Consider the following 13,397-nt stretch of genomic DNA (forward strand, 5'->3'; position numbering starts at 1 on the left):
AGGTTGGTTCATCTAGACGGAAATCCGTCTAGGTAGATTGGTTTATTCTGTTTCCGTCTAGTTTGGATCAAACTAGACGGATTTCCGTCTAAATTGATCAATCTAGACGAAAACCAACCTAGACGGAAGTAGCATTTCCGTCTAGGTTGGCGGCTAGACGGAAATCCGTCTAGGTTGCCAACCTAGACGGATTTCCGTCTAGGTTGCATCAACCTAGACGGAAATCCGTCTAGGTTGCTCAGCTACAGTTTTTTTTTTTTTTTTTTTTTTTTTTTTTTTTGTTTTGTTGTTTTTGTTTTTGTTGTTTTTTTTTTTTTTTTTTTTTTTTTTTTTTTTTTTTTTTTTTTTTTTTTTTTTTTTTTTTTTTTTTTTTTTTTTTTTTTTTTTTTTTTTTTTTTTTTTTTTTTTTTTTTTTTTTTTTTTTTTTTTTTTTTTTTTTTTTTTTTTTTTTTTTTTTTTTTTTTTTTTTTTTTTTTTTTTTTTTTTTTTTTTTTTTTTTTTTTTTTTTTTTTTTTTTTTTTTTTTTTTTTTTTTTTTTTTTTTTTTTTTTTTTTTTTTTTTTTTTTTTTTTTTTTTTTTTTTTTTTTTTTTTTTTTTTTTTTTTTTTTTTTTTTTTTTTTTTTTTTTTTTTTTTTTTTTTTTTTTTTTTTTTTTTTTTTTTTTTTTTTTTTTTTTTTTTTTTTTTTTTTTTTTTTTTTTTTTTTTTTTTTTTTTTTTTTTTGCAGAACCCACATTGCATGCTATATAACATCACACGTACACAATATTACACAACACCAAATCATATTCATATCCAACACAATCGATCTAATTATATTTCAATATCAAATATAATTATATTCAAATAATACATTCACCAAAAAACTAGAAAGATACATAAATTTTTTACATAGATTATAAAGAATACAATTGTTTACATAACTTGATGAACTTCGCATAATTTATAGAATCCAATTGCATTTACTCCTCCAATTTGTTGAAGCATCATGTTTCTTCCTCTTTGATCCTACATTATACAAAATTTAACATCAATTAGTCCATATCATGAAATACACTTGCAATTTGGTGTTGTCAGAATAGGATTTTCAGAAAAAGCTTCCAAATAGATAGTTATGAGCAGACATGAACATCAACTTCTCACCATGCATTTGAAATATAAAATATATATATAAAACATATAAACTATGAAAAAGAATGAGAGAAACTAGAGTCCTACCCCCTAATCAACAACTCTATTTCAACTATATAACATGTCTTGCCACAAACTATCTTACAGCCAAATTATCCAACTGTGTGTCAATTAAGGATACCGGTGAATTTACATAAGGTTAACATGTACTAAAGAAACTAGAAAGTATGTGCATGCTCACAGTTTCATGTACAAGCACTCGCTGGACTTCTGAGGAGTCAACCACATTTATAGATTATGTAATATGCAAGAACTATAGTAAATGTAAGCAATGCTTATTAGGATAAAGCAACGAACGTCATCAATATGGCACGTGAACACTCAGTTAAAAAAGAGAAGCAAAAGAATAGATAAGAAGGAAAATGGGAAAGATAAATAGGCAGGATGCAATGAAGAAGAGAAAATAGCTAGAGCCATGGATAAAAAATAAACATACATAACTAAGGGTAGGATGTAATTTGTGCACACAGTCATAAGAACAAGATATGTAGAAGTCAATGCAGAGAATACATATATAGAAGTCAGAAGAACAAGTGTATTTGTTCATAGTCATATAATCATAAAAGATCGTAAATACCTAAGTAGTTCTAAGCTCTCATGTAATTTGAATTTTAAATATGACTTGGCTTTTAGCTGATAAAGTAAATAACAGATGACCAATAATGTAAATCTGGCGACAACAACTTCAATAAGCAATCATATATAATAACAATAATAAGATGACCACTTGTGCACATTAACACAGGAAATAGATGAAAGAAGCAATGCACATCAAAATTAAATTCACTGATATGAGAAATTTTAAGGCCACATTGCTTACGTGGGTGTGTAAAAGGGCTTCCCTGACTGAAGAAATACAGTTACATAATTTTCCATAGATGAAAGAATTGATCTCTTCTTTATGTCAGTATATCCCTGCAAAAGAAGTAAAAGCTCAAATGTAAGTGGTCGAATTAACGCATCCAAACTCCTCCAACTGAGGGAAAAAAAAGTAGAACACACTGCAGATTTTGCAAGTGCTTAAGCAAGTAGATCTAGTGCTGATATCCCAGAGGAACTCAACAGTTGCTCAGCTTGTTGGCGGAAAACTAGATGGGCTTCATTTCTACAATAGAAAAAAGTTTCAGCAGATAAGAAAAAAATATTAAATTGACTTGACTAATGGAAAATTATGGAAGTTGCGGCATTAAACAAACTGTATGGCAACATGGTGTGAAATATGAATAATCAAAATTTTGATTTGATAGTATTTACTTTGAACTGTAAGAATGAAAAGTGGATCTTCATGATCATCACAAATGAAACAATGTCGTTTTATATTTTTGAGATGCAAAACAATCTTTGCATAAACTCCCATAATCCAGTGTGGAGAAATGGAGCTACCTTGGATACTAAAAAACATTGGTGCTAAAATCCATCATAATAAATCAACTACAATATAAGAAAAACTATGAAGACGGCCACAAACTAAAATATTGAGAGCCCCTTTGCACTTGTATATGTATTCATAGTCTGCGCACATTTGGGTAAAACAGATATTACCACAAAAGTACTAATAATCACAAGCAACATGCAAAAATTGGTACCATGTCAAATATTTCAGTATTTGGATATTTGATGGACTCTCATATAGTACTATTATGATGTATGTAAAATTGATATGGAAATAATAATTCCTGCTATACCTCCAGCACAATTACCAAAAGTTTTTGTCTCATTGCTGTCATCAAGGAATCAAACAAAATGTCTGAGAGAGCTAAATTATTAAAAGAGCATGTAACCTAATGACCCACCAAGTTCAAGACCTGGTAATTTGCTGGTAGAGGCATCAATATACAAGATTTTGTCAGTTACCTTGGTAATCAATTACTCGAGATAGAAAAATGCACAAAAGCAGGGGGAGGAAAGAGTAGGTCTGCTCGTACTCGTACCCGCACTCGGCAATGCGTACGAAGAAAACGCCGTCCCATAGAACGCTGCTCTCTATAGCGACGGGGGTCTTTGGCCATCGGATCGAATCGAACGGCTGAGATCTCTCGCCAAGGCACGGAGGGTTGAGTGAGGCGGAGGTATCGTAGGGATCGAAGAGGAGGCGCCATAATATGATTAGGGTTACGACGAGGAGGCGAAAGGCGACAGCGAAGCGGAGGACGGGAGCTATGGATTCGGTGGAGATGGAGGTGGAGAGGGGATCTCGGTGCGGTGGGAGAGGGATCCGTCGCGGTTGAGGGAGATCTGGAGCCGGCGGCGTGGAGATAGAGAGAGAGATTTGGGGGTCTGGAGAGGGAGATGGTTTGGCCGTTTGGGGATTTTTAGATGGAGAGGGGAGAAAAAGGAACTGGGGAAATGAAAGAAAGAGGCGGGGAAAATGAAAAAAGAGGGGGAGTTTTTCAGGTAACCTAGACGGAATTTCCGTCTAGGTTGTATCAACCTAGACGGAAATTCCGTCTAGGTTGAGTGGTCATTTTAAAAAAAATAACATCCGTCTAGTTTGTTAATCTAGACGGAAATTTCCGTCTAGACTGATTCAAACTAGACGGAACAAACTAGACAGAATTTTTTCCGTCTAGTTTGCTTCAAACTAGACGGAAAAAAATTCCGTCTAGTTTGTTCCGTCTAGTTTGTTCATTTTTCTACTAGTGAGACCATGACATTCTGAGATCTATGCATATACTAATGGGAAAAATAAAGTACATGAGTGTACAAGGATGCAATCTAGAGCTTATCAAACTCTTGTCTTTTATAAAATATAATCTTCTACGTCACATATCAAACGCTAGGTTGTCTTCGAAAATCATCTTATAGTTGATGATAGTCCTCGTTCGAATAAAATTAACGAGGTCTGTTTCCGGCCCATTCGGCATTCATCAATTAACAATCACAAGAAATTTAACTACTACGAGAAACTTTAGCTACAATTCATAGATATCATCGCCAATGTAGTAATTAGCGACAAAACCGCATATATTATACTGTCGACTACAAATTTTATAAGAAACGAAGATTATGTAATCCGCTGCGAATCTTGATGTATATCTTATCATCAGATTAGTACAACTATTGGTGCAATTAATCCTCGTTTAAAATACCCGTTGCGATAAGATTAGTAGGTACTCATTATTATGAACAACCCTAACACCTGCCCTCTATAAATAGAACCACACAATTCAAGCCCCAAAGCCTCAAGCCTCACCACCACAATGACAACTACTGAGATAGAATCTCAACAAGCCATCCCTCTCTCCACAGCCGCCATCTCTCTACAGGTCAAGGACTTCGTTTGGTCCGAAACCGAGTGGCCGAACATAAAACACAACGATTTTACCGCAAGCGAAGACATTCCGATAGTCAGTTTATCAAACAAGAAGAACACGAAAGAGTACGAAGAAGAATGCAAGAAAATGGTGGAGGCAAGCAGAGAGTGGGGATTCTTCAAGTTGGTTGAGCATGGAATAGATGAGGGGGTTGTTGAGGGCATGAAGAGAAAGTGTACGGAGCTTTTCGAGCTTCCGATGGAGAGAAAAGTTAGAGGAGGGAGAGGGGAGGGGTTGCCTTTAGGGTATTCGGCTAGTAATCCTGATTATAGTCGGAACCTGCCGTGGGCTGAGATTCTTCAGTTGCTTCAGTGTTCGAAGATGGTTGTAGAGTTTGGGAAGAAGGTTTTTGGGGAGTTTCATCAGCCTTTCAGGTAACGGTCAATTTCACAAAAACCTCCTATATGGGCTCATGCAGGTAACTGCCTAAATTTTCTCTGTCACAGAACCCCCTGAAATTAGAGGTGCCTCGAAAAAGCCCCCTAACTTTTCCCAGTGGATCATAATCTGTACATAATTGGCAAATAACTAAAATGTCTTCGAGAGAAAAGAAATGCCCCAAGGAGAGTGGTGTGTTACCTGCAAATGGAAAATGACTGTATTGCGGTTTTTCTGAAATTAAAAAAAAAAAACATGTTCAGGTTGATGGTTATATTTGGAAAATTGTGAGTAGACACCTTGTAACATCTCCGGTTTGAACTTATTACCCCCTCTAGTTTAATTTGCAGATAGACCCTTGAGTGAAATTCTTTTGACTTTTTTACATTCACGGGTCTATTTACAAAAATAGTAAGTTCAAAACAACAATACTATTGCGGGTTTATTCGCAATGAACCCAGATTTAAATTTTAATTGCAAGTATCTTGTAAAAAGTTCCTAACAAAGTCAAAAATTGTTGTGAGAATTGTATGCTATAAGTCTATTCTTATTCTTGATGCTTCATAGATTTCAGACTACAGATTCGGTTATTCCTTTTTTGTCGCAGTGAAGCATTAATAAAGTACATGGAAGCATTAGACAATCTTGGAATGGTCATATTTGAGATGCTAGCTCATGGATTGGGACTTTCAGATGACTACTTCACAAGGAATTTCCATGAGAAAAACTCCACAATGCTGAGAGTCAATCAATACCCTCCATGCCCACTCCCAGAGAGGTGTCTGGGTCTTGGGAGCCACACTGATCCTCATGCTCTCACAATTTTGCTGCAGGATGAGGTTGGGGGGCTACAAGTTCAGAAGAGCAATGGTGAATGGATTGGGATTAAGCCTGTTCCAAACTCTTTTGTCATCAATATCGGAGATGTACTTGAGGTGAGCATCCTCCTCTCTTGTTTCTCTTTACATGGTTTTTTTTGGAAAAGTACTAATGGGTATGAGTTGGGCGTTTCTTTGGTAAATTTCACTAAGACCCCAGTAAAATTGAGCATTTGAAAGTTAACCCCAAATATTTTAAAAAATAAAACTCCTAGAACTTTTGGAATTCTAGAAAGCCTCCAAAAACATTTTGTTTTTTCACTAAACCCCCATAGCGACATCATCCTTTGTTTTGAGTTCCCATACAATGGATACCACATAAATATCATAAAGTAGTCATTGGGGTTTAATGAAAAAATAATTCAAAAATTTTTTGATGTTTTTTTTTAAATTTCCGAGCTTATTGGAGGTTTAGTGAAAGTTTCAGAATATTTGGGGGTTATGCAAAACATGCAAACTTATTGAGGGTTGAGTGAAATTTACCCAATTTTCTAGATCTCTTGCTTATTTTGATGAGAAGAGAAATTGATTTTCATCATTTAAGAGCATACATGTATGTAGTTCAATTTATTGTGGGATACATGTACTTAAAATTGAACACTATTGGAATTTAAAATTACGGTTTTTTTATAGTGTCCATGGGCACTCTATAAGAGAGGAGAGAGATAGAGAGAAATAAATTATACATAGAAATTAATGCAAATCAGGGTGGCCCATGAGCTATTCATTTCTCTCTATCTCTCTCCTCCCTTATAGAGTGCCCATGGGCACTCTATAGAAAAACCGTTATAATTATAGTCCAAAGTACCAGCAACAATTTTCAAAGTTTTAGTGCATTGGAAATCGGGCACATTTAACTTGGTGAGAGCAAGCAAAAATTCTTTATTTTCTTCTTTTCTGCCTAATGCTTAGGAGATGTTTGGTGCAATTTCTATAAAAGAATGGAAAAGAAAGACATCCAAAATATAGATTTCCTTGTATTTTTATAAAAAAAAGGATAGGAAAAGTTTTAAGAACTCAAAAATATAATTTTTTTTTGTTTCTTGTACTTTTTTTGTTTGGTTGAAAACAAGAAAATAGACTCGTTACTTTATAGAAATAACAAGATTTCCTTTTCATTTATTTGGTTGCATATAAAAAATTTATAGAAAAGTTTTCCTAATCTAATTCATCGTCTATCCATGAACACAAAATTTCACTCCCCACAAAGAACCATCTATTCCCAGTCTCACTACCCAACAAAAATCACTCTCCGATAACACTCTCAGTATTCACTCTCATTGATCCTCCAAAATTCCTCCTCCATCAATAAACCAAATCAAATGGCGGTGAGCAACAACATAATAGCCTTCCTAAACTTCCTTTCCCTTGTCTTCTCTATCCCCATAATCGCCACCGGTGTCTGGATCTCCACGCCAATGCCGCCTGCCACCACCTGGCCCGCTGGCCCCTCCTCCTCCTCGTCTCCCTTGGGGGCTTTGTCAGTGCCTATTGGAACCGCCAGCCCCTCCTCATAGCCTACCTCTTTGCCATGGCCTGTAAGCGTCAAAAATTGTTTATAAGTTCCCGGATACAACTCAAGATGAAGAGGATACGATTAACGTAATCATCTAAGTCAAAGAAGATCATTTGTTGCCTAAAGGAAGCAAATGAATACGCGAAAAGACGGAACGATGAAGCGACAGAATGCGCAAATCGACAAAACGCTGAACGAGACACACATCAGTGTGTCTCACCTGCGAGACACAATAATGTGTCTTGCTGGCGAGACACAACATGTTGTCTCGCACTCATGTGCGAGGCACAAAGTGTGTGTTCGCCCAGTCAGACTATCCAGACGTGTTTTCTGATAGATTTCTCGGGATTTGTGCGGTCTATTGGCTTCTTAACAGCTTTGGGAACAACCCTAAATGAGGAAAAGTCGTTACCAATTGAAGAAACGTCCAAATTAATCATGGATTCTTATCCATAAACATGGCATTTGAAGCTTATAAATACCCTCCTTCGTGCATTTATGAGAGGGGGGGACGTGTGACTGACGAGATCTGAATTCTTAGGCGAGGTGTTGACGTCTTGAGCAGAGAGACACGAAATCCAGAGAGAAAAAAGGCAAGATCTTGGCGAACTTCAGCATAAAGAGGAAGATTTTAAGAGATATGCAGGCCTTCACCCTTCCCTTGAGATCAAACCTTGTTTTGATCTCGAGAAGAGTATTAATCTCACATTGCTGAGCTTATTTACTTATGTTCTTATTTCTAAAACCAAATAAGAATGCTGAGCCTTCTTCACGGTCAATCCGGATCTGTGAATCGGCGTCCACGTGCTAATGCGTCTCCGGCACATGCAAAGATCTTACGCAAGCAGCGACCGATAAACGATCTCTGAGTATGTTTCTAGGAGATTCCCTCTGTTTGTTTCTCTTATAAAGAAAAGTCTTATAAAAAACTCACTCTTTTATTTCTATTTGTAATCGATAAACGATTGTAATAGAAGTTGCAAAGAAACTAACTTCCGACGCAAACATGGCCGCCCTCATCGTTGCCCTCCTTATCCTTCTCGTCTTCGCCTTCATTGTGACCCAACCTGATGGAGGGTACCAGGTCGAGCGACCGAACCCTAAAAATATTTCTGCCCTCAATCTCCCGTGAGAAAACAGATTTGGGATGAGAAATAGTGTACATGTTAAGTTTTATTACTTTTATATTTGCATCGTCAGATTTCTGGGTGATTTACGCCCATTTTGGGTGGAAGTTGATTTTTATAAATTAGGTACTTTTTCCTACTTTGTAGAAAACTTTTCTATAAAACTTTTTTGAACCAACACAATTTATAGAAATCTGCATAAAATTCTTATTTATAAAACTGCCACTGTTAGTTCTTTCCTATAAAGTTTCCTACAAAACTAGAAAACCAAACACCCCCTAAGTGTGCTTGAGTGGGATAGTGCCTTAATTAATTGGCAACCCCGGTTCAGTAGTTCACATTATGTATGCATTTAAATCGAATTTTAAGATACATACATTGTCGTGTCCAAGTTTCGGCCACGAAAAAGGCTCCATGCAAGAATATCAAGTAATGATCCACGCTATTCATTACAATTTTGAAGTATTGATACGGCCGAGAGCAGTTGACACATTATTCCATGTTTCCCGTATACATGCATGCATATTCGCCTATAATCATCTCATATAAGAGCCGTTATTTCCACTTAAAAAAGGGACAAATGAGAAGAAAGAAATAACTACAACCACGATGAGCCTCCTAACAAGGCTTTTCCCCATTCAGGCATGGACTAACGTGCGCCTGAGGAGCGTAGTTCACAGGGCCGTCGTCAATAGAGAGCAGAAGAGATTGTCCGTTGCCTACTTCATGTGTCCTGCGAGCAACACGCTCATAGATTGCCCACCTCAACTGCTGCTTGATGCAACTTATGGGGAGAGGAAGTACGTGGCGTTCACTTGGGATGAATTCAGGAAGGAGCTGCTGAAACAAAAGAGGGTTGTTGGGAAGACTGCGCTCAGTAGATATCTTATATCTCCATCCTCGATGAATTGAAAACTTGTTTGCATGGTACTTAATTTGGAGTTCCTTTTTAGCGAAAGAGAGATTTTGTGTGGGTTTAATTTGGATGCTTGATGCGTAATGCCGAGTTGTGTAACAAATTAGTATTGGTGTCTTTGTTATAAACGAGTTTAAGGGTTTTTTTTTTAAAAAAAAACCATGTACTCCTGATCTATCCTATAATTTGCAGATTTGTTCTCCAAATCTTGCATATCTATTAACTTACCCATGTTAAAGCGGATGCTTGTTTTCAACCCATACATCCTCCAATGATTTTTAGATCCTTCTCATCTAATATAACATCGTTAAATTTCATTTGGTAAGTTATCAAATATGCATGTCTGAGAGGTACGAGATAATATATGGTTGTTTAATCGTGTTACCCTTTTTTCTCTCGATACCTTGAATCTTTAGTATTTTGACATTAGCCCCCCAAATCTGCATATTTGAGATTATTCCTCTAAATCTTTAAGTATTTTGAAATTAGTCCCCCAAATCTTCGTATTTTGAAATTAATCTCCCAAATGTGTTTTTGAAATTAGTTTCTTTATTTAGTATTATATTGAAAGGCCCGGGGGCCTAATTTCATAATATGAAGATTTGGGGGACTAACTTCAAACTACTTGATTCGGGAATTAATTTCAACATGTGAAGATTTAAGGGACTAACATCAAAATACGAAGTTGGGGAACTAATTTCAAAATATGAGATATATTGGTGACTAATGTCTGAAAACCCCTTTTATTTTATTTGATATATCCGCACGGAATTTTTTGGAGGGAGGTAAGACCTAGTTTACTTATGAACATTAGCTGTGATTAGCTCATATTCAATTTTCCAATTAAATAAACAAATAATAATAGGCACTGCGCAAGGGACGTCATAAATAAATGAACTAATGTGGTGACCGAAACAAGGTAACTGCCTATATTCCAGAGAAATAAAAACTGATTGAAACATTGTTAATTGTAGAGAATGCTTATAATAAGTTATGTGAATGAATAAGATTGGTTTATCTAATGGGTCCTACAACTACAATAATTTTTATTTAATTTATTAAATTAATATCATTTACCGAATCCACAAAACTTATAGTATTTTTAGGTCAAAGCCTGGATTTAATCCTCAATTCCTACCAAGTAAATTCAAGAATGCCTTTTTCAAAAGGGAAGGACTTCTAGAAATTGCCTTGTTCAAAAGGGAAATAAATGCTCCCATCCTCTTTGGTTTTTGGCACCTTGAGTTCTCATCTTGTTGAGTTTCTTTTTAGGGCGTAAGCACACTCTTTAAATGCTCTTTTTTCCCCTATATATTTAAGAGGTTTGCTTCGGTGCTCCAAAAATACAATTTTTTTTAATTTTTAAATTAACAAAAATAACAAATGAGCTAACATAACAAAAGAGTATTTTAGTCTTTCAAATTATCTTTCTACCTGTTTTCTATCCTAAACCGTTAAACGCAACGAAAGAAGAAAATTCAGCAAGGGGATCACCTCCTTTGTTCCATCACACAAAAAGAAAAAAAAAATCAGAGAGAGAAGGAAGAAACCGAGTTACTGATCTCTAAGTGAGATCACCGCCGACCAAATATCCGCCGTCAGAATCCCATCCAACGAAGTGGCGATCTTCCACTGCGAGCTCTGCCGCGTGATTTCCCATCCAACGAAGTGGGAATCATTGAAGAGTACACAATAATGTATTATCTCAACCTACAGATCTAGTTTAACGAGTTCTGTACATTTGTTCTTTTATACAAATATAAATAGATTGAACAGGGTATGTAGTTTTTAAGTTTGAGAGAGTTTTAGCTTTTTGCATCTCATGTGGGGTGATATATTTTCAAAATTCTATGTATTTTATATGATAACTATCATAACTTCGTAAAACACCCAATATATGTAAATCACAAGTAATAGGAATTACAGGCCAGTTAGTTGGAGAAAGGTTTGCTCTTTCAGCATAGTTAAATTGTCGACCCTTTAGTGGTTTATGAAAATGAAGCATTTGAATTGGGTGACTGTGAAGTTTTGAAATTGAGTTTGTTACTTGAATTTAAATATGCAAACCCATAGCCATAGGTGAATATGGTCAAGAATACTTGGTTATATTAATCTGTACATGTTATATTTGCGAGTAAATATTAAAAACCTAATGCTGAGAGGGCTTCTATTTGAAAGAGAGATAGGTCCAATAGAAGTAACGATGGAAAGTGCGGAGCAATTAATATGGTGGAATTAATATGATGGAAAGTGCGGAGTAATTAAAAGAAAAAAAATATGTGGATACCTTTCATATATGCGGAGCAATTAATCTCTGATGGAAAGTGCGGAGCAATTAATCTCTGATGGAAAGTGCGGAGCATCTGTTGATGAGAATTTTTGGAGGCGGCGAGATTTTTTTTTTTTATGGAAAGTGCGGAGAGATTTTTTGAAGGCAGAGCATTTTTTTACTATGGAAAGTACAGAGAATTACATGATAACGAGCAATAAAAAATATAACGTGAATTATTAGTTAGTTTGAGAATTCTAACTAATCTTAAATTTTGTTTCTCTCCTAAATTGTATTTTCTAAAATAACCTTTTTAACTAATTAAACTTATAGTTAATTACAATTTTGGGTGTGGAACACCTCCTAACTGTCAAATCTATCTATCTAGAGATGAGAGAGCTATTTTTAAGGAATTTATTTACAGATATGCCATCGTTGCTCCAACAAATCTTTATGGAGCACCGAAGCTGTAGGCTATATTTAAACTGAACTCGGTCTAATCCTATATCAAATTACACAATATATTTGCCATTACTTGCTAAAATAGCTCTCACTGATTGCACCAATGACAGAGGACACTTGTTTCAAAATTTCCCTTTCGAATGACTATATCTAGGATACGTTATTCTTTAGGATAATTTGGAGCTAAATTTGGTGATTTTCTAAAGTGGACAATTTTAACTCGTTAGGACAATTTGGAGCCTCCTCAGATGGTTCGATCCTGAGCCAGAAATCCTATTATGCACTTGAAGAATCCGTGAGAGGTCGGAGTTGGGATGTGTAGTGGTTTCTCCGATGATCAAGTCAGTTCAAAACTTGAGTGGGGAATTAAGAATTAAGTAGCAAATAAATTTGCTCAAAGTTGCTTATTAATAGCTTACCCTTAGCAGTAGGCCTCAATTCGTTTTTATAGTAGATCTGAAGGATAGATAAGTAACTTTGGCCGAGTCCAGTTGATGGCTTGATCGTTTCTACTTTGCAGGTGTCGGCCGCTGATGTGGGTGAGTCATCCAGGCGTTTAATGTGGGGATGACAGGATGCACGTAGTGCTGACGAGGTCTGATGAGTCATAAAGACTTTCAGGGCTGGAGCAATGATGATTGTGATCACGCATTTAAGGTCATGGCGAATGAGTGTCGGTCGGGGCTCGAGGGTGTACCGCTTTTCGATTCGTCTTACTGGAAGCCGACAAACACCCCTTTTTAGTCGTGCTCGCAAGTTGTCAGCCTGTAAGGGCCGAATGCCAACAAGGAGTGGAGTCAACTAGAGTGGTAGGCCGAATAATGATGCTTCTCGTCTCGATCCTACGGATAGGTCGACAAGTACCACCTTTTTAGTTGGCTTCACAAGTTGTCAGCTTATTGGGTCGACTGCCAGAGTCACTCGAGTCGTCTTTCTTTAAGTATGGTTGTTTAGGCACTGGGTGAGATATGAGTTGGACCTCTAATAGGATCAACACTTAAACTATTTTGTATTCTATAACATTGGTCCCTTTCATCAAGCAGTGGAGCAGTTCTGGTTGCCTCGTGACGTGGAGATTCTGGGGGAAGTCCCCAATGTTAGCCTCTATCAAGCCCTCCAAAGCTACTTGGTTCACGGGGCTCTCTTGGAACAAGAACTCTTTGGCTGAATGGAGAGAATCCGGACCGTCTATCTCAAACTCCAAGGGGAGTTAGAAACTCGACAAACTGACGTAGGGGGGGCTACCTTGAGGAAGCCCTCATGGAGTTGTCAGCCAAGGAGGACGAGCTGGGCAACTAACGACGAGAGATGGAGGTGCCAGAGCAGATGACCAAGGGTTTGAAGGCCT

The 13,397-nt window shown here is 36.6% G+C and overlaps 1 protein-coding gene across 1 annotated transcript; it reads left to right on the top strand.

Moving 5' to 3' along the window:
• On the top strand, nt 4,390-9,444 carry LOC109836166 (gibberellin 20 oxidase 1-like). The gene is made up of 3 exons (XM_020404050.1): nt 4,390-4,877; nt 5,489-5,816; nt 9,045-9,444. The coding sequence occupies exons 1-3, from the start codon at nt 4,390-4,392 to the stop codon at nt 9,312-9,314; spliced, it is 1,086 nt and encodes a 361-aa protein (XP_020259639.1). The 3' UTR covers nt 9,315-9,444.

Source organism: Asparagus officinalis, chromosome 4 (assembly GCF_001876935.1).
Source record: "Asparagus officinalis chromosome 4, Aspof.V1, whole genome shotgun sequence".
NCBI classification, from domain to species: domain Eukaryota; kingdom Viridiplantae; phylum Streptophyta; class Magnoliopsida; order Asparagales; family Asparagaceae; genus Asparagus; species Asparagus officinalis.

Bases quoted from the DNA above. Each gene is read 5' to 3' on its own strand.
- LOC109836166 (XM_020404050.1), top strand. From the start codon at position 4,390: ATGACAACTACTGAGATAGAATCTCAACAAGCCATCCCTCTCTCCACA. The intron at 4,878-5,488 runs GTAACGGTCAAT...TTTTTGTCGCAG, and splicing joins GAGTTTCATCAGCCTTTCAG to TGAAGCATTAATAAAGTACA. The intron at 5,817-9,044 runs GTGAGCATCCTC...TTCCCCATTCAG, and splicing joins ATATCGGAGATGTACTTGAG to GCATGGACTAACGTGCGCCT.